At 41.8% G+C, this 22,226-nt stretch overlaps 1 protein-coding gene across 6 annotated transcripts in view; it reads left to right on the forward strand.

Moving 5' to 3' along the window:
- RRAS2 (RAS related 2) overlaps positions 1-16,302 on the forward strand; it is an 81,213-nt gene extending 64,911 nt beyond the window's left edge. For all 6 annotated transcript variants that reach the window (XM_054439390.2, XM_063671138.1, XM_054439392.2 and 3 more), the window contains exons 5-6: positions 12,521-12,639; positions 14,796-16,302. In XM_054439390.2, the coding sequence (XP_054295365.1) occupies positions 12,521-12,639; positions 14,796-14,883 (207 nt within the window). In that variant the 3' untranslated portion in view covers positions 14,884-16,302. The remainder of the gene's footprint in view (positions 1-12,520; positions 12,640-14,795) is intronic.
- Positions 16,303-22,226: the final 5,924 nt, after the last annotated feature.

Below are 22,226 nucleotides of genomic sequence, written 5' to 3' on the forward strand. Positions count from 1 at the left end.
ATGCTGCTAAAAGGACATACCCAAGACTGGGTAATTTATAAAGAAAAAGAGGTTTAAGGGACTCACAGTTTCACATGGCTGGGGAGACCTCACAATCATGGCGGAAGGCGAAGGAGGAGCAAAGACATGTCTTACATGACGGCAGGCAAGAGAGAGTGTGCAGGGAAACCGCCCTTTATAAAACCATCAGATCTCTGAGAACAGGATGGGGGAAGCCACCGATGATTCAGTTATCTCCACCTGGTTCCTCCCATGACACGTGGGGGTTATGGGAACTACAGTTAAAAAAGATGAGATTTGGATGGGGACACAGCCAAACAATATCGACGTTTTATATATATATATATATATATATTTTTTTTTTTTTAAGGTCTTTTGTCTCTACCCGACATCTGAAATGTATTGTTTAAATTGTTTATTTTGCTGGTATTTAAGTATTCTTGTTTTTATATTATGTAGTGGTTACAGATTCTTAGGATTTTGTTGGAAAAGTGTAAACATCAGGAAAAATTGGTTGATAAACAGCTTTGAGGGCAGCCTTCTATTTTGTAACTGTCTCTGATTTTAGCTGTGTACATAAAATTTTATTGGCGGCATACCCGATTTCAAACACTGACTTAAGAGAAAATGATATATATGTATATATATATTTGTTTTGTTTTGTTTTGAGACGGCGTCTTGCTCTGTCGCCCAGGCTGGAGTGCAGTGGCGTGATCTTGGCTCACTGCAAGCTCTGCCTCCCGGGTTCATGCCATTCTCCTGTCTCAGCCTCCCAAGTAGCTTGGGACTACAGGCGCCCGCCAGCGTGCCTGGCTAATTTTTTATATTTTTAGTAGAGACGGGGTTTCACCTTGTTAGCCAGGATGGTCTCGATCTCCTGAACTTGTGATCCACCCGCCTCGGCCTCCCAAAGTGCTGGGATTACAGGCATGAGCCACCGTGCCCGGCCCAAGAAAATGATATATTATCCTAATGCTAAGATTTGGAAATGTTCACTGATGAAACTTGGTATAGAATAAATTTTCCTGCTAAGTCCCGTTCAAATCTGAGTTATAAAGTTAGGGTGAAAAAATTTGTTCTTCATTTCAAATCAATATAAACCATTTGAAATAATTAAGAATATGGCATTGCTTACATTATAAACCTAGCATAGACAGTTCATCTATTTTTTTTTTTTTAGATTTAATTTTTTTTTTTTTTAGACCATTTCATTGAGGTTTCTAAACCTGATTATATTTATTGATGTTGCCCAGTGGACCCTGCCTGTGGCTCTTCTCAGTTCTTTCTGGTACTAGAAACTCTATATATCATTGCATCTGGGAAATAATGGCAAAGTAGATGTGCATTGAAGGAGTTCTCTTCCTATCTCCCGCTGACTTTTGCCTCACCCCTATATGCTTCCTGCCCTGAATATAGAAATAGGATCTTTCTCAAACCTTCTCATGGTGGTAGCTCCAGTAAAAGAATAGGTAGGAGACCTAGGATAGGTGGAGATCTCCGGTAGGGTAGGCAGTGGCAGATTAGGGAAGGGAGGAGGGTATATGCCCACTAGAACCCCAAAGAGGCTCTGCCATTATCAGCTTGGGTCTATATGAGTTATTTTTAAGTTGTCTATACACCAGATTGAGGATCCCTAGCCCAAAAATCTGAAATCTGAAGTGCTCCAACATCTGAAACTTTTTGAGAGCCAACATGATTCCACAAGTGGAAAATTTCACACCTGACCTCGTGTGATGTCACAGTGAAAGCTTTGTTTCATGCACAAAATTACTTAAAATATTGTATAAAATTATCTTCAGGCTATGTGTATAAAGTGTATGTGAAAAGTAAATGAATTTTGTGTTTAGACTTGGGTCCCATTCCCAAGAAACATCATTATGTATATGCAAATACTGTATTCTAAAATAAAAAAATTCCAAAATCCCAAACACTTCTGGTCCCATGCATTTTAGATAAGGGATATTCAACCTGTATTGAAGATTGCCAGAATGTGGTATGCAGTTTCCATCTGTCTGCAGACAGTCAACATATTGTGGCACTGGCTTTGTTTGTATATCGTTGGATTATAATTTTTTTCATGGAAGTTTTTTTTTTTTTTTACATTTTGTAAAAGTAATAGATTCTCAGAGTAAAAAAGTGAGAGAACAATATAGGAAATGATTTCCTTCTTTCAGTCACCCTAAAGATACGTAGTGTTAGCTTGCAGTAAGTTATTTTGTATTTATTTTTCCGTCTAAACCATATAAATAGACATAAATTATATATATCCTGAAAAGCTTAGATGTATATATATCCAAGGGAGAAAAGCAAGTGCCTGAAATCTGATCGCTTAGTTTTCTGCTCATTTATATGGCGTCTACTCTCTGAAGGATAGACACAAAGAAAAGTTTTATTCTTCCTTATGCTTTTTCTTCCTTTGCACCTGTACTCAGGCATGTTGACTACTCTCACTTTAAAGTCATGACCACTGATCTTTATGGGCCTTTAGTGCTGACTGGGAATCCTACATTTCCCTAGTCCACCTATTTCCCATTTGTTTGGGTAATTTTTACATACTTTCTCATTTTCTTCAACCTGTAACACTTTCTTCTCTTTCCTCACTCTCAGCTGATAATGTGTATGTTTTCCTGTTTCTGTGAGAAATTTCTACATGTCCTTACCTCCATATCTACTAACCTGAGTGCACAGGTACCCCATCAAGTTCACTTCCCTCCAGTTACGTGGATAAACTGTTCATCTGTCTATGATCAACTTCTCCACTAGACACTGGATCCTGTTCCTTCTCACCAACTCATGGACATTACCCCCGCAGTTGTTCTATTTCAGATGAACATTTCTGCATGATCATTCCCATCAGCATACAACATGCTACAATGTCTCTTATCTTTAAAACAAAAAATCTACAGCAAAAACTTTTAATCTCACATTCCCCTCTGAGTATATTTTTTCTGCCCCTCTTTAATAGCAAAACTCCTGAAACTTACTTTCTCTACTTTTTCTCCTGCCATTCTTGATTCTACAGACATCAGGCATTCAGTGCCACCGTCAGTATCACTAATTGGACAAATGTCAGTGACATTTGACATGGTTGATCACTTCGTTTTTGGAGCACTTTCTTTACTTAGCTCTGAGATAGTATTTCCTGCTCCTCCAGCCTCCCCAGTGTCCTTTGTTGGTACTACTTTGTCTCCTTGTCTCTCTAAAGTGTCTTGGGCTCTGGATGTGCAAAGACAAACATGCCTTATCTCCTACCCTTAGGGGGCATGCTATTGAAATTGAGATACTATAGCATGAAATTGAGATGCTATAGTAGAGGTTTTTACTCCCCCCCCCCCCGCCGAAACGGGTCTTGCTTTGTCGCCCAGGCTGGAGTGCAATGGCACGATCTCGGCTCACTGCAACATCCACCTCCCGGGTTCAAGCGATTCTCCTGCCTCAGCCTCCTGAGTAGCTGGCCTTACAGGCATGGGCCACCATGCCCAGCTAATTTTTTATATTTTTAGTAGAGATAGGGTTTCACCATGTTGGCCATGCTGGTCTCAAACTCCTGATCTCGTGATCTGCCACCTTGGCCTCCCAAAGTGATGGAATTATAGGTGTGAGCCTCTGCGCCCAGCTGGTTTTTACCTTTTTAAAGTCTCTTCACAATTAAAGGTGTCCGTCTATAATGTCTTGACACACTTAGTGTTCTACCAAGTCAACTTGGACAGGCCACAGGGATGCTGTAAAAGCTTCTTTCCGCCTGTTCAGAGATGTTTAGTTTTTTGTCATCTCTAGGTTCTGAGTAACCAGTCTGGCTTGCTCTCTGTTGCCGACACGGCTTGTTTTTTTCTGCCTTTGTCTTAGACTTGATCCTCTGTAGTTTCTTTACCTTCTAGCCTATTTTCTTGTAGATAATAAATACAATTTCTCCTTGTTCTTTGAATTTGTGGGTCAGCACTGGCCATTTCTACCACCGGCTCCTGAGATTCAGAACCCCACCAGGGTTCAGGGATATCATCCAGAAGAGGCTTTGCTTGCTTACTTATGGCCTCTGTGTCTGTGGACTGGGTTGCTTCTTTCATCCTTCCATCCATTCATCCAGTATTTATTGAACACCTTTTCCAGGCAGTGATGATGCAGCAGTAGACAGAATAGTCACTGAGGTTTACGTGAAATAAAAAGATATCTGTAGAATTTGAATGGTTGTTTAGTATTACCAGCCATCTGGTCCCTTAAGATATGCCAGTCATTTTGTTTATTCTGCTAAAGGTGTAGGAAGAAAACATAGGTAAATGATTTGCTTACCTTTGCTAAAATATGAAAGTAGGTAAATATAACAACACTTGAATCTGAAATTTAATACCACAGTATGTTGGCTTAGACAGTGGAATTTCATGATATATCTGATTTCAAGTTCCTTGTCCTCAACTCAGCCCTGTCTAGAGATCAACTGTCTTTGCTTTTTTGTCTTTACCATCTTTCTCCTGGCTTACCTTGGTTGTGCCCTCTTTTCCCCCTCCTTTTAGTTGCTTAATTATTAATCGTTACTATTAATTTGAGAAAATAATTCATTATACTTAAAATAATAGATAGCTAAGTATATCAATCCAGACTCCCATCTGTCAGTACTTTTGACCACAGTGTGCCCCCTACAGCCTCCTAGGAAAAAGAACCCCTCCTCAAATAGTAGAGGATCTTACCACATATGGCCTTATCTGTGCCTTATGTGTGTCTAAAAGGGTTAATTTAGATGGTGAATGTAGGTGTAGGTACTATGAGGGTTTCTCGGTTTTGACAGGTCAGTTTTGTTCAGGCTTTATCGTTAGCATATAGAACAGAGGTATGCACTAAATAAGTATTTGTTGAGTGGATGAATCTGGGTGCCAGTGAGTTAAGACGTTGTGTTAATGCGATGATTCTTTTTACATAATAGATGTTTGTGAAAACAAGTTTTGCTTCTGTAAACTTCATTAACTTGACATAACTCTGAGCACTGCAAATGTAGTTTATTCTATTTGGAAATATGTAGTACTAGATGAGCTCATACATATTATTGTGAACTGCTGCTACTTGTGTTTTTGAACTGAGTCTTACTGGAAGCTCCCAAATGTAGTTCTGTGAATTTGTTGCATCAGATTTGCCCTGGTTATTTAAAACAAAACATGTCTGGGAAGTGCTGAAATCTACCAAATGAGAATATCCAGGAGATGAGGCTTAACATTTGGTATCTTTATGAAATTATCTGGGTCGAGGAACCTCTAGGAAATACTTACTTGTGTAGCTTTCAGTTTTTTTTGATTTCTAACTTCCACAGTGCTATGGCTCTGTTCCAGTGTGTTGTCCTTTTTGTCTTTTATTGTTTGCTTTGGTGATGGCAATGCTATTTCTACTTAGTTAAAAGTATGCTGTGTCAGCTCACAAGCATGTGGTTAGAGATTTCTTCACCAGAAATGTATGTATAAATTTGTTGGCTTTGTTTCCTGGAAGATAGTGATGTGAAACCATGCTTTAAAAACAAATAAATGGCTGGGCATGGTGGCAAACACCTGTGATCCCAGCACTTTGGGAGGCCAAGGCAGGCAGATCCCTTGAGCCCAGAAGTTCAAGACCAGCCTGGGCACCATGGCAGGACCCTGTGTCTACTAAAAATAAAAAAAAATTAGGCATGGTGGCACATGCCTGTAGTCGCAACTACTCAAGAGGCTGATGTGGGAAGGTCACCTGAGCCTGGGAGGTTGAGTCTTCAGTGAGCTGTGGCCATGCCACTGCACTCCAACCTGGGTGACAGAGTGAGACCCTGTCTCAAAACCAAACTAAACAAAACAAAAACAAGTGAAGCACATAACCTTAGCAGCAGGATTGTTTTATCATGTAGACCATGAATTAATTAACATTTCGTTTCTTTTTTCTTTTTTCTTTTTGAGACAGTCTTGCTCTGTCAACCAGGCTAGAGTGCAGTGGCGCAATCTTGACTCAGTGCAACCTCCACCTCCCGGGTTCAAGCAATTCTCCTGCCTCAGCCTCCCAAGTAGCTGGGATTACAGGCCCATGCCATCACACCCGGCTACTTTTTGTATTTTTAGGAGAGATAGGGTTTCACCATGTTGGCCAGGTGTGTCTTGAACTCCCGACCTTAGGTGATCCACCCACCTCAGCCTCCCAAAGTGTTTGGATTACAGGCATGAGCCACCATGCCTGGCCTAACTTTTTTTACTCTATATAAGGATAGGTGAGTTGCTATTCCTGTTTATGTGAATTGCATTATGCATGATGGGTAGGACAAGGTATCTTTTTGAGGAATAATTGAGCAGAAAAACTAGTGGAAAAATTCTAAGTACATGTATTTCTTTCTCCCAATCATATTTACCCCAATAAAGTAAGTAGTTTATTGAGATTTCTTTTACTTTTTGTGTGTGTATATATATATATAAACTTAAGAATGTACCTATTTGGTTAGTTGTACACCATTTACTTAACATGTGTTTACTTATTTAGCTGCTAAGTGTGCTTCTAAGCTTTGGATGTACAAAGACAAACCTGTCTTAACTTCCTAGCCTCAGAGGACATGATGACGTGGTGAAAGAATAAGAAAACAAAACGAAAAATTTTACTGTGGTATTGTTAGAGACTTGTCAGTGGTAACCAGAGGGTGTGATGGGAGCTCTGAGAAGGTGCTTCCAAAACAGCACCAACACTTACGGGGAAGTTTCATTGCTCAGGTCTTGAAAGGTTAGTGAGGAAGAATTTGAGAGTGTAGAGTTGAGAGAGAAGGGATGACATCCCAGGAAGAAGAAACAGAATTTGTGACAGCATAGGGGTATTTTATAGGAAGGAATTTCACATGTCAAATTTTCCTAAAATAGAAATTGTCCTGTCTAAAATCGGTGGTTCTGTGACGCTTTCTCTGTTTACTCGGCTTCCTTCCTTATCGTTAATTGTTCGGGTAACTTGATCAGTTTATATTTCAAATGCATAGCCTTGTGGCACATACGTTATTTTGAAGAGAGACAAGGTAAATTTAAAAGTTAGATAAACTTAGATATACCAGTGCTATGTAGAACCTGCCTGTTATGCTGTTGGAATGCCACAGTGCACAAACAGTTATGAAGTAGTTGTTGGATATGTGTATATTGGTGTAATAAACTAATGATACTGTATTGAGGCCGCTAAATTTTTGGAATAGAATATTAAACTGGGAGAACAAACTACCTAAAAAGTTTAGAAGGAACAATACCTTGAGCTCAAACAGGGCTAGGAATAATTCATATTCTAATCAATCAAAGTAGAAAACTTTATATTTCTTGGAGTATTGGATAGTATAACTCAGAAGGGTTTTGTCCCAGTAGTGGGACAAAATTAGCCAAACTAAATGCTGTTCTGGTACCCTATAACAAAACCTAGAGCATGACCTGAAAGGATAACATGTTTCCAAATAACTGCATCCTAGAAGAAAGCTCAGGAATGTGTTTAGGAATACAAAATATCTGATACCTGATAGTAAAATAATAAAGTCCCAGCCTTCTACTCAGAAATTCCCATGCATATAAAGAAGCAAGAAAATATGACCCACAATAAGGAAACAAATAATTAATAGGAGCAGATCCAGAAATGACAAAGATAATAGAATTAGTGGACAGAGACATTAAAACAGTTATTTTGACCGTATTTTATGCAATCAAGTAAACATGTTAGAGACATGAAAGATGTAAACAGATCCAAATCAAACTTTCAGAAGTAAAACTACAATGTCTGACATGAAAAATGCACTGGATGGGATTAACAGCAGAAGTCTTTGCTGAAAATTTCCACATTTGATGAAAAATACACACATCCAAGAAGCTCAACAAACCCGGAGCACAAGAAATATGAAGAAAATTATAAGATACATTATAATGAAATCGCTTAAAATCAGTGGTAAAGAAAAAAATCTGAAAAATAGCCAGACGGGGGGAAAAGAGCACATTACATATGGAAGAACAAAGATAAGGATGGCAGGAGTCATCATTGCATCTCATTGAACAGTGAAGCCAGAAGATAGTGGTGCAGAATCTTTTAAGTACTGATAGCAAGAACTATCAACTAGGATTCAATACCCACCAAAAATTTATTTCAGAAATGAAGATGAAATAAAGACTTTTCCCAGACATATAAAAGCGAGATAATTCATCCGCAGCAGACCTGCATTACAAAAAATGTGAAAAGATGTCCTTAGGCAGAAGGGAAATGATACCAAATGGAAATCTGAAAATGAATACAGAGTACCAGAGATGGTAATTATGTGGATAAATATAAATTACTCTTACCATAACTGAATATTTAAAGCAAAAATAATAAACGCATTGTGAAGTAAAAGTTAATAACAAAAAAGAGCAGGAGGGAGAAATATTGTTGTTAACTAGTTTGTTTTTTTCTTGAGAGACGAGTTCTCACTGTGTTGCCCAGACTGGCCTGGAACTCTTGAGCTCAACTGATCCTCTTGCCTCAGCCACCCAAGTAGCTGGGACTTTAGGCACACACCACTGCACCTGGCTCTGTTGTAAGGTTCTTAAACCATACTTGAATTGGTATGGTATCATTTGAATTAGACTGTCATGAATTAAAAATGTATACCATAAATTCTAAAGCAGCCACCGAAATAACAGATATATAGTTAATTAACCAACAAAGGAGATAAAATGAAATCATAAAAACAACTCAGCTAACCCAAAAGAAGGTAGAGAAAGAAGACAGCTAGAACAAAGAATAGATGATATGGATAGGAAACTAATAGCAGGATGACTCAACTGTATCCATGAGCACATTAAATGTAAATTGCCCAAATGTCTCAATTAAAAGGCAGATGTGTTAGATTGAATAAAAAAACAAGATGCTACAAGAAATCTACTTTAAATGTGAAGACACAAAGGTTAAAGTAAAAGGATGGAGTAAGATATTTATATAGCTACTTTAATTATTTTCATGATTGCCTGGCTAGCAATAATGAAAATAATTAAAGTAGCTATATGAATATCAGACAAAGATTTCAGAGCCAAGACTATTACCAGAGATAGAGTGTTTTATGATAAGGAGATTAATTCCTCAAGAGGACATAACAGTCCCAAACATTCGTGATCTAATCGCTTCAAAAATCTTGAAGCAAGATGCTAAGAACTACAAGGAAAAATAGACAAATTCACACTTAAAATCAGAGACTTCAATACCCCTCTCAATAACTGATAGGAAGGTAGAAAGAAAATCAGTAAGGATACAGATGACTTGAGCAACAATATTGAACAACATATCCTAATTGACATTAAGTGTACCCTTTACCCAACAGCAGTAGAATGCACCTTCTTTTGAAAGAAGAATGGATCATAAAGTAAGCCTCAATAAATTTAAAACGATTTTGGTCAGATAGTGTGTAATTTCCTGACTGCAGTAGAATTAACTTGGAAATTAATAACAGATATCTAGGAAATCTTCAAATATTGGGAAATTAACATATTCCAACTAACCCTTGGGTCAAGAAAATGAAAAGGGAAATTACAAAGTATTATGAACTGAATGAAAATTAGAACACAACATCAAAATTTATAGCATGCTACTAAAGAAGTATATATAGAGACATTTGTAGCACTAAATATTTGTATTAGAACAAAGGTCTCAATTCAATGATCTTTAGTTTCTTCCTTAAGAAATAAGAAAAAGAGAAAATTAAAACCCATAGTAAGTAGAAGGGAAATAATAAGAGAATGAAGACCAATGAAATGGAAAGTAGTAAAACCATAAAGGAAAGAAAAACTGGCAGAGTGTGGTGGCTTATGCCTGTAATGCCACCACTTTGGGAGGCTGAGGCAGGAGGATTGCTTGAGTCCAGCAGAGCAGTTCAAGACCATCCTGGGTAACATAGTGAGACCCCACCTCTACCAAAAAAAAAAATAACCCCAAACTGGCTTTCTGGAAGATCAGTCAAATTGACAAGACTCTTGCCAGAATGATCAGATAAAAAAGGGAAAAGACACAATATCAGGATTGAGAGCGGTATCTTCACTTTAGATCCTTCAGATGTTTGAAAGATAATAAATACTAAAAACAACTTTATGCCGATAAATTCAGCAAGTTAAATGAAATGGACATATTACCTGAAAGGCACAAACTACCAAAGCTCACTCAAGGGGAAAAAAAAAGATAATATCAGTAGTACTTTATCTATAAAATAAATTGAGTTTGTTTTAAAAACTTCCCTCAAAGAAAACTTCAAGCCCAGATAGATTTGCCAGTGAATTATACCACACATTTAAGGAAGAAATACTACTGATTCTGTACAAAGTGTTCCAGAACATTGAAGAGGAGAGAAAATTCTTTCCAACTTATGTGAAGCCAGCATAGCACTCAGAAACCCAAACCAGAGGAAAACATAAGAAATCCACAGCCCAGTATCTCTCATGAACACAGATATAAAGATTCTTAATAAAATATTAAATAGAATTTAACAATATATAAAAAGGGCAATATATCACTCAAGGAGAGTTTATTTCTGCAATGGGTTGTTGGTTTGATATTTGACAGTGAGTCAATATAATTCATCATATTAGCAGACTAAAAAGGAGAAATCATATAATCATCTCAGTAGATGCAGGAAAAAACATTTGGCAAATCCACCATCCATTCCTGATAAATGCCTTATACAAAGGGAGTAGTGGAGAACTTTGTTAACCTGAGAAAGGACATCTACAAAAAAACTAACTGACAGCATACTTAATGGTGAAAAACTAGCTTTGTTTCTAAGATCCAAAATAGGTCAAGAGTATTCCCATCACCACTTATGTCATTGGTACTGGAGGTTCTAGGTAGTGCACTACGGCTGGAAAAGGAGATAAAAGATATCCACTTCAAAAAGCAAAAAATAAAATTGTCTTTATTAGCAAATGACATGGTTATGTAGAAATGCCTGTGGAATTTACAAAAGAACTCCTAGATAAATGAGTTCAGAATGCTTCCAGAGTATGAGATATACAAAAATTATGATCCTATTTTTATGGTGTAAAAACTATGTATCATTGAAAAATGACCAAAAGAACATGGTTCTCTATGGTTGATAGGTTCTTAAATTTTCTTTGATTTTTTTTCCCCCCAATTTGGCTTTTCTAATTTTTCATCAAGTGTTTACTTTTGTGATAATAATAGCCATAAAAGGTATTGTTTTCAGAAATATAATTTTAAGCCCCACTATATAAATGTAAATGTAATAGAGTTTAATAATTTTTAGTAAACATCACTGTTCAAATCCTTACATTTAAAACATGTAGGAACTTTTTTTTTTTTAATTATACTTTAAGTTTTAGGGTACATGTGCACAATGTGCAGGTTAGTTACATATGTATACATGTGCCATGCTGGTGTGCTGCACCCATTAACTCGTCATTTGGCATTAGTTATATCTCCTAATGCTATCCCTCCCCCCTCCCCCCACCCCACAACAGTCCCCAGAGTGTGATGTTCCCCTTCCTGTGTCCATGTGTTCTCATTGTTCAATTCCCCTCTATGAGTGAGAACAGGCGGTGTTTGGTTTTTTGTTCTTGCGATAGTTTGCTGAGAATGATGATTTCCAATTTCATCCATGTCCCTACAAAGGACGTGAACTCATCATTTTTTATGGCTGCACAGTATTCCATGGTGTATATGTGCCACATTTTCTTAATCCAGTCTATCATTGTTGGACATTTGGGATGGTTCCAAGTCTTTGCTATTGTGAATAGTGCCGCAATAAACATACGTGTGCATGTGTCTTTATAGCGAACTTACATTCAGTTTATGTTTTCTTATTCTGACCTGCCATTTTATACATCAGTCAGCTATGCCACCTTTCCTTGATCTCCAAAATATAAGGCATTGTGAGGGCCTGTGATTGCATTCATAATTCATTTCTCCTCACATATTGCTGAGTGTCACCTGTGTACCAGGTTTTGGGGAATGCAATGATGAAGAGACCTTATGGCCTCTGAAGCTTACACTTTTCTCCATCCTCACCTCTTGCCATTTTCTCTCTTTGCTTATTGTATTCCAGCTATATGATGCTTCTTTTAGTTCTTGGAAAGCCCATTCACTCTCATGGCCTCACACATTCAGTTTTCTCTGGCAAGGATACTTCTTCACACCCCTACCCTCCACCCCTCAACTCCATACTCTGTTATCTTCTGGGCTTAAATGTCACTTCCTCAGGGAAGCTTTCCCTTATCTCCCTGACAGGGTTGTATACTTTAATAGCACCTTACGCTTTCCCTTCCCAGAATGTATTACTGTTGTATTTAATACTTTTTGTGTGATCTCTATTTGGAAATACTGTTGTAGGCTAGTATTTCCATCACAGTTATGTTCTTCTGCATTGTTCTGCAGAGGTGGGCTTTAGTTCATCTTGAGCTGTTAAGTCTGTTGTTTCATCTTGTGATAAAACAACTTGGCCTCTTGGCTGAATTATTAGCACAATCTGTGGCCAGGATTAGGTGGAGCAAATCCAGTTGTTAATAATGTACCATAAACATAACTGTTGGAATTTCAGGTAACACAGGAAGAAGGACAGCAGTTAGCACGGCAACTTAAGGTAACATACATGGAGGCATCAGCAAAGATTAGGATGAATGTAGATCAAGCTTTCCATGAACTTGTCCGGGTTATCAGGTAAGCAAAACACATTCTAGAAGTGTGTTTTAATAAATTACTATTAAATGTTTTTAGTAAGAAAGGATATTTTATATAGAAGTGATTCCTTTCTAGGGATTAATGCACATGGTGCATTACAATTTTTAAGTACATATTCTAGGCACTTCTAGAATATAAAATATAATTTAATTATGAAGTATAAAGTACACATAGGATTTCGATAAGAATAAATGCTGCTTCCAAAGGGGGTGGTGGTGTGAAGATAGTGATGACAGCAGCTGACTTTTGCATGGTAATCTCTGCCAGCTTCTGTGCTAAATGTTTTACATTTATTATTATATGTAATTCTCACCCTCGCCCAATAAATGAAATACTGTTTTATCCTCACTTTCAGAGGAGAAAACGGGGGTACAGAGAAAGAAGTTAAATAGCTTGTTCAAAGTTAAGACATATTAAATGGCAGAACTGGGGCTTTAATTCAAATCTCTGATTCCAGAGCCTGTGCTCCTACCTTTCTTTTTATCCAGCTCATCCCAGGCTAAGAGTAAACCAGGTAGTAGAGATTAAATAATCCTGTAAGGTGTGAAGTATAATGTCCCACACAACAAAGAATTTTTCTGTTAGATGCTATAGGGGGCCTTTTGGTTTAAAAAGTGTTAACAGGTTCCAAGAAGCTTAAGGTGTTGGGTGAGGTCTGATAGAATTACTAGGTATGTTTGTGGGTGAGAAAGATGAAGTTGCTTTAGTGAGTAGGATTTGATTTATTATTTTGGGTCTTGGTGCCTGGCCCCTGTTTCGTACTCTGTTCTATAGATCTGGGATTGTCTGCTAGTTAGACAGTTTGATAGGAATGTGAAGTGGGCTGCTTTTTTTTTTTTTTGGAAACAGTTTGTCTCTGTCGCCCAGGCTGGAGTGCAGTGGTGTGATCTTGGCTCATTACAACCTCCATCTCCTGGTTCAAGCAATTCTCTGCCTCAGCCTCCTATGTAGCTGGGATTACAGGCACCTGCCACCACACCCAGCTAATTTTTGTATTTTTAGTAGAGATGGGGTTTCACCATATTGGCCAGGCTGGTCTTGAACTCCTGACCTCGTGTTCCACCCGCCTCGGCCTCCCAAAGTGCTGGGATTACAGCGTGATCCACCGTGCCTGGGCTTCGTATTTATTTTGTATCTAAGGTAAATTGACACCTGAGTGATGATCATCTACTTATTAGCTCCTTACCAAGGCATTTTTCTGTGGAGGAAAAAAAAGTGAAGGTTATAGCTTTTTCTTTTTTAGTAGTTTGTTAAAAATCCCAGTCCCATTTTTTTTTAATGGGTACAGAGTCTCAGTTTCATAAGATGAAAAAGAGATCTGGAGATGGATGGCGATGATGATTGCACAACATCATGCATATACTTAATACCATCAAATTGTATACTTAAAAATGGTTAAGATGGAAAATTTTATGTTATATGTATTTTACCCCCCTTTCCCATTCCAGTTCCATTTTAGTGTTAAGCAACTGATGAGGCAGTGCCTTCTTAAAATAATTGACTGCTGTTTTGAAATGTTGTCGTTTGTTTTGGTTCTTAGGATCTCTCCTTATCCATCACTAATTCAGGAATGAGGGGGGAAGTAGAGGAGGTTTTTTGTTTGTTTTGTTTTTAATGCCAGGAACTATTAGATATATTTTAACATCACAAGATCTTTAATCCTCACAACAGCTGTGAAAGGTAGGTTTCCATTATTCCCCTCTAAAAAACTGAGGCTCAGACTAGGTCAACTAACTTTGTCTAATACTGAATTTAAAAAATGGCAGAACACAGATAAGACCTGCATACCTCCTAAGGTTAATTTTATATTGCACTCTAATGATGAATCTTTATTCTTAAGGATACCTTAGAGTCATGGAATTTCAAAGTGGGATGGGAACTTAGAGATTACTGAGTCTGGTATCTCGTCTGATTCAGGACTCATCCATTAAAGCAGCTTCATAGCTCTGCTTGTGCTGGTGTTGATGCGTTTGTGCCCTTTTTTGGTGGGGGTAGGAAAGAAAGAAATTCCCTCCTTGAAGTTTAACATTGAAAAGCATACGCACTTAAAGTGAACTTGTACAAAAAATAACCTGTGTTTGGTAATGGTAGATTACCAAGAAGGCAATTATATTTTAGAATTTTTTGTCTTACAGGAAATTTCAAGAGCAGGAATGTCCTCCTTCACCAGAACCAACACGGAAAGAAAAAGACAAGAAAGGCTGCCATTGTGTCATTTTCTAGAATCCCTTCAGTTTTAGCTACCAACTGCCAGGAAAAGCCCCCATCTTCTCTTCCTCTCCTCAGTTTACATCTTGTTGGTACCTTTCTAGCCTTAGACAGATGAACACCATGTTAGCCTTAGACCAAGAAGCTGGCTAGTCCTTTCCGTGAAGCTAATAACAGTGGTCATTACCAGACAAATTTAAAGGAAACACTAAGGCTGCTTCAAAGATTATCTGATTCCTTTAAAATATATGTCTATATACACAGACATGCTCTTTTTTTAAGTGCTTACATTTTAATAGAGATGAATCAGTTTTGGAATCTAAGCTGTTTGCCAAGCTGAAGCTACAGGTTGTGAAATAATTTTTAACTTTTGGAATCATACTGCCTACTGTTACTCTAAATAGAAATATAGGGATTTTTTTTTAATGTGAATTTTTGCCTATCTTTAAACATTTCAATGTCAGCCTTTGTTAACCTTAAATACACTGAATTGAATCTACAAAAGTGAACCATCTCAGACCTTTACTGATACTACAACTTTTGTTTTCTGGTGGCCAAAATACCAAATGCCTATTGTATTTATGGATTAAAAACTGCTCATAAAAGCCTGTGTTATTACTCCTACTCTTGAAGATGATAATATTCTACGTGGTCAAATATTTGGACTCATTTAGGACTTAGACATTTCAGTGTACTTGATTTTTTAATTTAACTCTTTTTCACAGCCACGCTAAGGGTAAAAAGGAATAATTTCTGTCTGTCTTCCTTTTGAAGTATTTCTGGATAAGGGATTCGAAAAACTAAAACTTTTTGTTTGATGTAATATAAAATATGGAATTGATCTTTCCGGGGTCAGAGATGATTAATGTTTTTGCTATATACTTTTATACATTATTTTCTTATCAAACTAGTTAACAAGTATTTTTATATGTTTGTAAGCAGATATGCTTTCATAGCATACCTTGTGTATATGTAAAGATAAGTATTTAATTCTCACTGTTCACTTTTAACTGACAAAGAAAAACAAGTGGAAACTACAGAAACTGTGGTAGAACTTTTACTTGCTGGTCTGGTCTTAGTTGTACCCATCTTTGGCCAGTCACACATCTACTCAAGAAACCTTCCCAATAGAGTACAACAGGATGAGACTCTGAAATCACTTTCAGTATTCCCTGCTAGATATTGATTGTTATTTCAAATATTAAGTGTAAGCTTTTAATGGATAATTAGTATAACTGTGGATGGCATCTGATTTTGTTTTTAATTCTGTGGATTGTGTTTAAGCAATTCAATAGTATGTTCTTGATTTTGAGATGCTAAGTGGTATTGCACAGTTGTCACTTTATCAAGTGTGTACAACAGTCCCATGAAGTTTATAGAGCATACCCTTGTATAGCTTCAGGTGCTAGAATTAAAATTGATCTGTTATCACAAGATGATGCTTGATTACTCATTGTGTTAATTTAGTGGTTTCTTAAGGGAACAGGTGTTAGCGAAACTTATTTTAGTAGCTCTGTTCCTTTTCTCCAGTGCCTTAGGGGTTGAATGTAAAAGTCAGCATTGGTCGTTCAGCAGGTGGAGTGGATGTGAAACAGTTTGATGTTCTTTGACTTCTTGAATATTTACTTAAGTCCGTGTTTCTTAAACTTTTTCTATGAAGTGCTCCTGATATAGAAACCCAACTGTAGAGGAAGGTGAATACCTACACAGATACCCCATGAAGATGAAACTGAAAACAGCTAAAGCCACACGCACATTTATTTGAAGACCAGTAAAAATAATATAATTGGCTGGGCACGGTGGTGCACACCTGTAATCCCAGCACTTTGGGAGGCCAAGGCAGGTGGATCGCCTGAGGTTAGTTAGGAGTTCCAGACTGCCTGACCAACATGATGAAACCCCATCTCTACTAAAAATACAAAAATTAGCTGGGTGTGGTAGCGGGTGCTTGTAATCCCAGCTATTTGGGAGGCTGAGGCAGGAGAATTGCTTGAATTTGGGAGGCAGAGGTTGCAGTGAGCCGAGATTGTGCCAATGCACGCCAGCCTGGGTGACAGATTGAGACTCTGTCTCAAAAAAAAAAAAAAATATGTAATTATACACTGTACTTGATAGTATAATTATGTTGATATGGAATTATCTTCCATGTCTTCTAGTACAATTACTGCCCAGGAAGATACCATGTTTATCCTGTGGCTTTTGTTACTGTAGCACTCTCATGTATCCTTGGTAGTACTTTCAGTTGGCAAAGTTTATTTGTTTTAGTTAACTTCAGATAACAAGAGATTGCTTACATAATATCCAGATTTAATGAGAAGCCCATCAACTTTTATTATCTCAGTTTACCTTTTTTCCTTTTTATGCTTTACTTTGTATTATTGTTGTTATTATTTTTTGAGACAGTCTTGCTCTGCCACCCAGGCTGGAGTGCAGTGGTGCGATCTGCACTGCAACTTCTGCCTCCGGGGTTCAAGCAGTACTCTGCCTCAGCCTCCTGAGTAGCTGAGATTACAGGTGCCTGCCACTACGCCTGGCTAATTTTTTTTGTATTATTAGTAGAGATGGGGTTTCACCATCTTGGCTGGTCTGGTCTTGAACTCCTGACCTCGTGATCCACCCACCTTGGCCTCCCAAAGTGCTGGGATTACAGGCGTGAGCCACTGTGCCTGGCTGGATTATTTTTATTACTACGTTTTCAAGTCCCATCTCCGTCCCTCCCTCCCTCCCTCCCTCCCTGCCTCCCTCCCTCCCTGCTTTTTCCCTTCCCCTCCCCCTCCCCTCCCTTCTCCGTCCCCTCCCCCCTCCCCCTCTGGTATCCCCTCCCCCCTCCTCCCCTCCTCTCCCTCCCCTCCCTCCCCCTCCCCTCTCCCTACCCCCTCTGCCCCTCCCCTTTCTTTCCCCCCTCCCCCTCCCCCTCCGCCCCTCCCCTCCCCCCTCCGCCCCTCCCCTCCCCCCTCCGCCCCTCCCCTCCCCCCTCCGCCCCTCCCCTCCCCCCTCCGCCCCTCCCCTCCCCCCTCCGCCCCTCCCCTCCCCCCTCCGCCCCTCCCCTCCCCCCTCCGCCCTCCCCTCCCCCCTCCACCCCTCCCCTCCCCCCTCCACCCCCCCTCCCCCCTCCACCCCTCCCCTCCCCTCTCCCCTCCCCTCCCCTCCCCTCTCCCCTCCCCTCCCCTCCCCGCCCCCTCCCCTCCCCTCTGCCCCCTCCCTCCCCCCTCCCCGCCCCCTCCCTCCCCCCTCCCCGCCCCCTCTGTGCCCCCTCCCCGCCTCCTCCCCTCTCTCCCCTCCCCTTCCCTCCCACCCTCCCCTCCCCTCCCGCCCTCCCCTCCCCTTCCCTCCCACCCTCCCCTGCCCTCCCCTCCCCTCCCCTTCCCTCCCACCCTCCCCTGCCCTCCCCTCCCCTTCCCTCCCGCCCTCCCCTCCCCTCCCCTTCCCTCCCCTCTCTCCCTCCCCTCCCCTCCCCTCCCCTTCCCTCCCCTTCCCTCTCTGCCTCCCCTCCCCTTCCCTCCCCTTCCCTCTCCCTCCCCCCCTCCCCTCCCCTTCCCTCCCCTTCCCTCTCTTCCTCCCCTCCCCTTCCCTCCCCTTCCCTCCCCTTCCCTCCCCTTCCCTCTCTCCCTCCCCTTCCTTCCCCTTCCCTCTCTCCCTCCCCTCCCCTTCCCTCCCGCCCCTCCCCTTCCCTCCCGCCCTCTGCTCCCCTTCCCTCCCGCCCTCCCCTCCCCTTCCCTCCCGCCCTCCCCTCCCCTTCCCTCCCGCCCTCCCCTCCCCTTCCCTCCCGCCCTCCCCTCCCCTTCCCTCCCGCCCTCCCCTCCCCTTCCCTCCCGCCCTCCCCTCCCCTTCCCTCTCTCTCTTCCCTCCCCTCCCCTCCCCTTCCCTCCCCCTCCCCTCCCCTCCCCTTCCCTCCCCCTCCCCTCCCTCCCCTTCCCTCCCCCTCCCCTCCCTCCCCTTCCCTCTCTCCCTTCCCTCCCCTTCCCTCTCTCCCTTCCCTCCCCTTCCCTCTCTCCCTTCCCTCCCCTTCCCTCTCCCCCTTCCCTCCCCTTCCCTCTCTCCCTTCCCTCCCCTCCCCTCCCCTTCCCTCCCCTTCCCTCTCTCCCTTCCCTCCCCTTCCCTCCCCTTCCCTCCCCTTCCCTCCCCTTCCCTCTCTCCCTTCCCTCCCCTTCCCTCTCTTCCTCCCCCTCTTCCTCCCCTCCCTTCCTCCCCTCCCCCATCCTCCTCCCCCTCCCGTCCCTCCCTCCCCTCCCCCATCCTCCTCCCCCTCCCGTCCCTCCCTCCCCCCTCCCTACTCCCCTCCCCCTCCCCCTTTCCTCTCCCTTTCCCCTCCCCTTCCCCTCCCCTTCCTCCCCCTTTCCTCCCCTTCCTCCCCCTTTCCCCTCCCCTCCCCTTTCCTCTCCCCTCCCCTTTCCTCTCCCCTCCCCCTTTCCTCTCCCCTCCCCCTTTCCCTTCCCCCTTTCCTCTCCCTTCCCTCTCCCTTCCCCTCCCACCTCCCCTCTTTCCCTCCCACCTCCCCTCTTTCCCTCTACCTTTCCCCTCCCTTCCCCTCCCACCTCCCCTCTTTCCCTCTACCTTTCCCCTCCCACCTCCCCTTTCCCTCTACCTCCCCGCTTTCCCTCTACCTCCCCTTCCCCTCCCCCTCCCTTTCCCTTTCCTTTTCCCCTTCCCCTTTCCTCTTCCCCTTCCCCTTCCCCTCCCCCTTCCTCTCCCCCTTCCTCTTCCCCTTCCTCTTCCCCTCCCCCTTCCCCTCCCCCTTCCTCTTCCCCTCCCTCTTCCCCTCCCTCTTCCTCTCCCTCTTCCTCTTCCCCTCCCTCTTCCTCTTCCCCTCCCTCTTCCCCTCCTTTAGTAGAGACAAGGTCTTGATCTGTTGCCCAGGTTGGAGTGCAGTGGCGCCATCTTGGCTCACTGCAACCTGCCTCAGGCTCAAAGTCATCCTCCCACTTAAGCCTCTTGAGTAGGTGGGACTACGGAGGCACATGCCACCACATCTGCCTACTTTATACTTTGTGTAGAGATGAGATCTTGCCCTGTTGCCTAAGCTGGTCTCAAACTCCTGGACTCAAGCTGTCTGCCCGCCTCAGCCTCCCAAGCTGTCTGCCCGCCTCAGCCTCCCAAAGTGTTTGGATTACAGGCGTGAGGCACTACACCCGATCCCCGTAACCATTTCTTCTGCTGCTGTTTAATCTGCTATGAATCCTATCCAGTGAATTTTCATTTTGGATTTTGTGGGGTTTTTTCCCCCTGGAAATTATATTTGGGTGTATATATATATATATTCTGCTTCTCTCCTCATTGTGTACATGTATTCCTCTTAACCAGCCCCTCTCAACTGGTTTTGCAGAACATTGAGCCCTGAATGAACACACAACAGATACGGCATTAGGGCCCAATTTGCATCTAGAAAATTTGCATTGTTCCTTTGCATCTAGAATGGCACAGCCATGTACCATCCTTGGGAAAATCAAGAAAATAGTTACTCAGATAACTTTCTGTGGGACTCAGTTCTCTCACAGAACCGTGATTGAGAAAGACTGCTTTGAATATTTGAACGTAGTTATAATAGCTGTTTTAAGTCCTTGCTGATTCTATTGCTTTTATAGTTTTTGGATTTGTTTCTACTGACTGATTTTTCTCTAGTTATAGGTCGCATTTTTTTTGTTTTTTCACATGCCAAGTAAGTTTTGGTTGGATGAAGGACATTGTGTATTTTATGTTGTTGGGTGTCTAGGTTTTGTTGTCGTCTTTGTCAGGTTTCATTCTGATAGTTAATTTACTGACTGCAGTTCAGTTTGATCCTTTCAAGACTTCTTTTAAAGCTAACGCAGTCTCAAGTAGCCTTTTTCCCAGGCTAGTTTAGCTCCACTACTAAAGTATGACCCTTTTGGGGTCTCTCTGTTGAATGCCCTGAATTATCAATTTGGCTTGTGGGAACTCAAAGAATTCCCAGCCCCGTGTGAGCTCTAGGGAACCATTCTATTCACAGTTCCTGGGTCGTTCTTTGCCCAACCTCCTGGAGTTTTCATCCTAGACATATGTATCTTAATAGTCAACAAAGACTCATAAACTCTATGCATGTTTTTGGATCTCTTTTTATGTGTAGCTGTCTTCTCACCACAACTTTGTCCTGTGACTTCTAGTTGCTTCAGACTTCCTGTTCTTTAATGTCTCCTTTCAGCTCAGGGAAACATTTGTGTCCTACGTGGAATCCCCCATCCCCTCTACAGTCTGGAGTGTGCCTCCAGGCAGATGGCCAGGGCAGTGTTGAGGCTTACCCACCTTCTTTCCCTTCCATCAGGATTGTAGTCCTTTGCTACCTGGTGTACGATGTCTGAAAACAGTTGTTGTATTTAGTCCAGGTTTTTTTGTTGTTGTTGTTGTTTGTTTTTTTTTTTTGGAGACAGAGTCTTGCTCTATTGCCCAGGCTGGAGTGCATTGGTGCGATCTCAGCTCACTGCAACCTCCGCCTCTTGGGTTCAAGCGATTCTCCTGCCTCAGCCTCCCGAATAGCTGGGATTACAAGCATGTGCCACCATGCCTGGCTAATTTTTTATTTTTAGTAGAGATGGGGTTTCACCACTTTGGCCAGTCTGGTCTCGAACTCCTGACCTCAGGTGATCCGCGCCCCGCGCCCCCCCCCGGCCTCCCAAAGTGCTGGGATTACAGGCGTGAGCCACCACACCCGGCTAGTCCAGTTTTTTTTCTTCCGAGACAAAGTCGTGTTCTGTTGCCCAGGCTGGAGTGCAGTGGTGTGATCTTGGCTCACTGCAACCTCTGGCTTCCAAGTGCAAGCAATTCTCCTGCCTCAGCCTCCTGAGTAGCTGGGATTACAGGCTTGCACCACCATGCCCAGCTAATTTTTGTATTTTTAGTAGAGACGGGGTTTCACCATATTGGCCAGGCTGGTTTCAAACTCCTGACCTCATGATCCGCCTGCCTCAGCCTCCCAAAGTGCTGGGATTACAGGTATGAGCCACCGTGCCCGGCCTAGTCCAGTTTTTAAATTGTCTAAGATAATAGGGTTAATCTGGTTTCTGTTACTCCATCGTGATTGGAAGTTGAAGTGTTTCTCATTTGCCTTGTAGCTTTTTAAATCTCTGACTTGAAACTTTTCTTAAAAAGAATGGCCAGTCTCATGGAATGAATAGTCCTTGTCTGTTTGGCCATTTTTTCTCTATAATTGGGCGTTCGCAAATTTTTTCATAAAGGGCCAGATTGTAAGTGTCATCTTGGGCTTTGCAGGCTATATCTCTGTCCCAACTAGTCTAGCCTGCCATTATAGCACTGAAGCAGCCATAAGCAACGTCTAAATGAATGAATGTGGCTGTGTTCCAATAAAACTTTGTGTATACTGATGTTTGTGTTTCATGTCATCGTCA

This window comes from Pongo pygmaeus, chromosome 9 (genome assembly GCF_028885625.2).
Source record: "Pongo pygmaeus isolate AG05252 chromosome 9, NHGRI_mPonPyg2-v2.0_pri, whole genome shotgun sequence".
NCBI classification, from domain to species: Eukaryota; Metazoa; Chordata; class Mammalia; order Primates; family Hominidae; genus Pongo; species Pongo pygmaeus.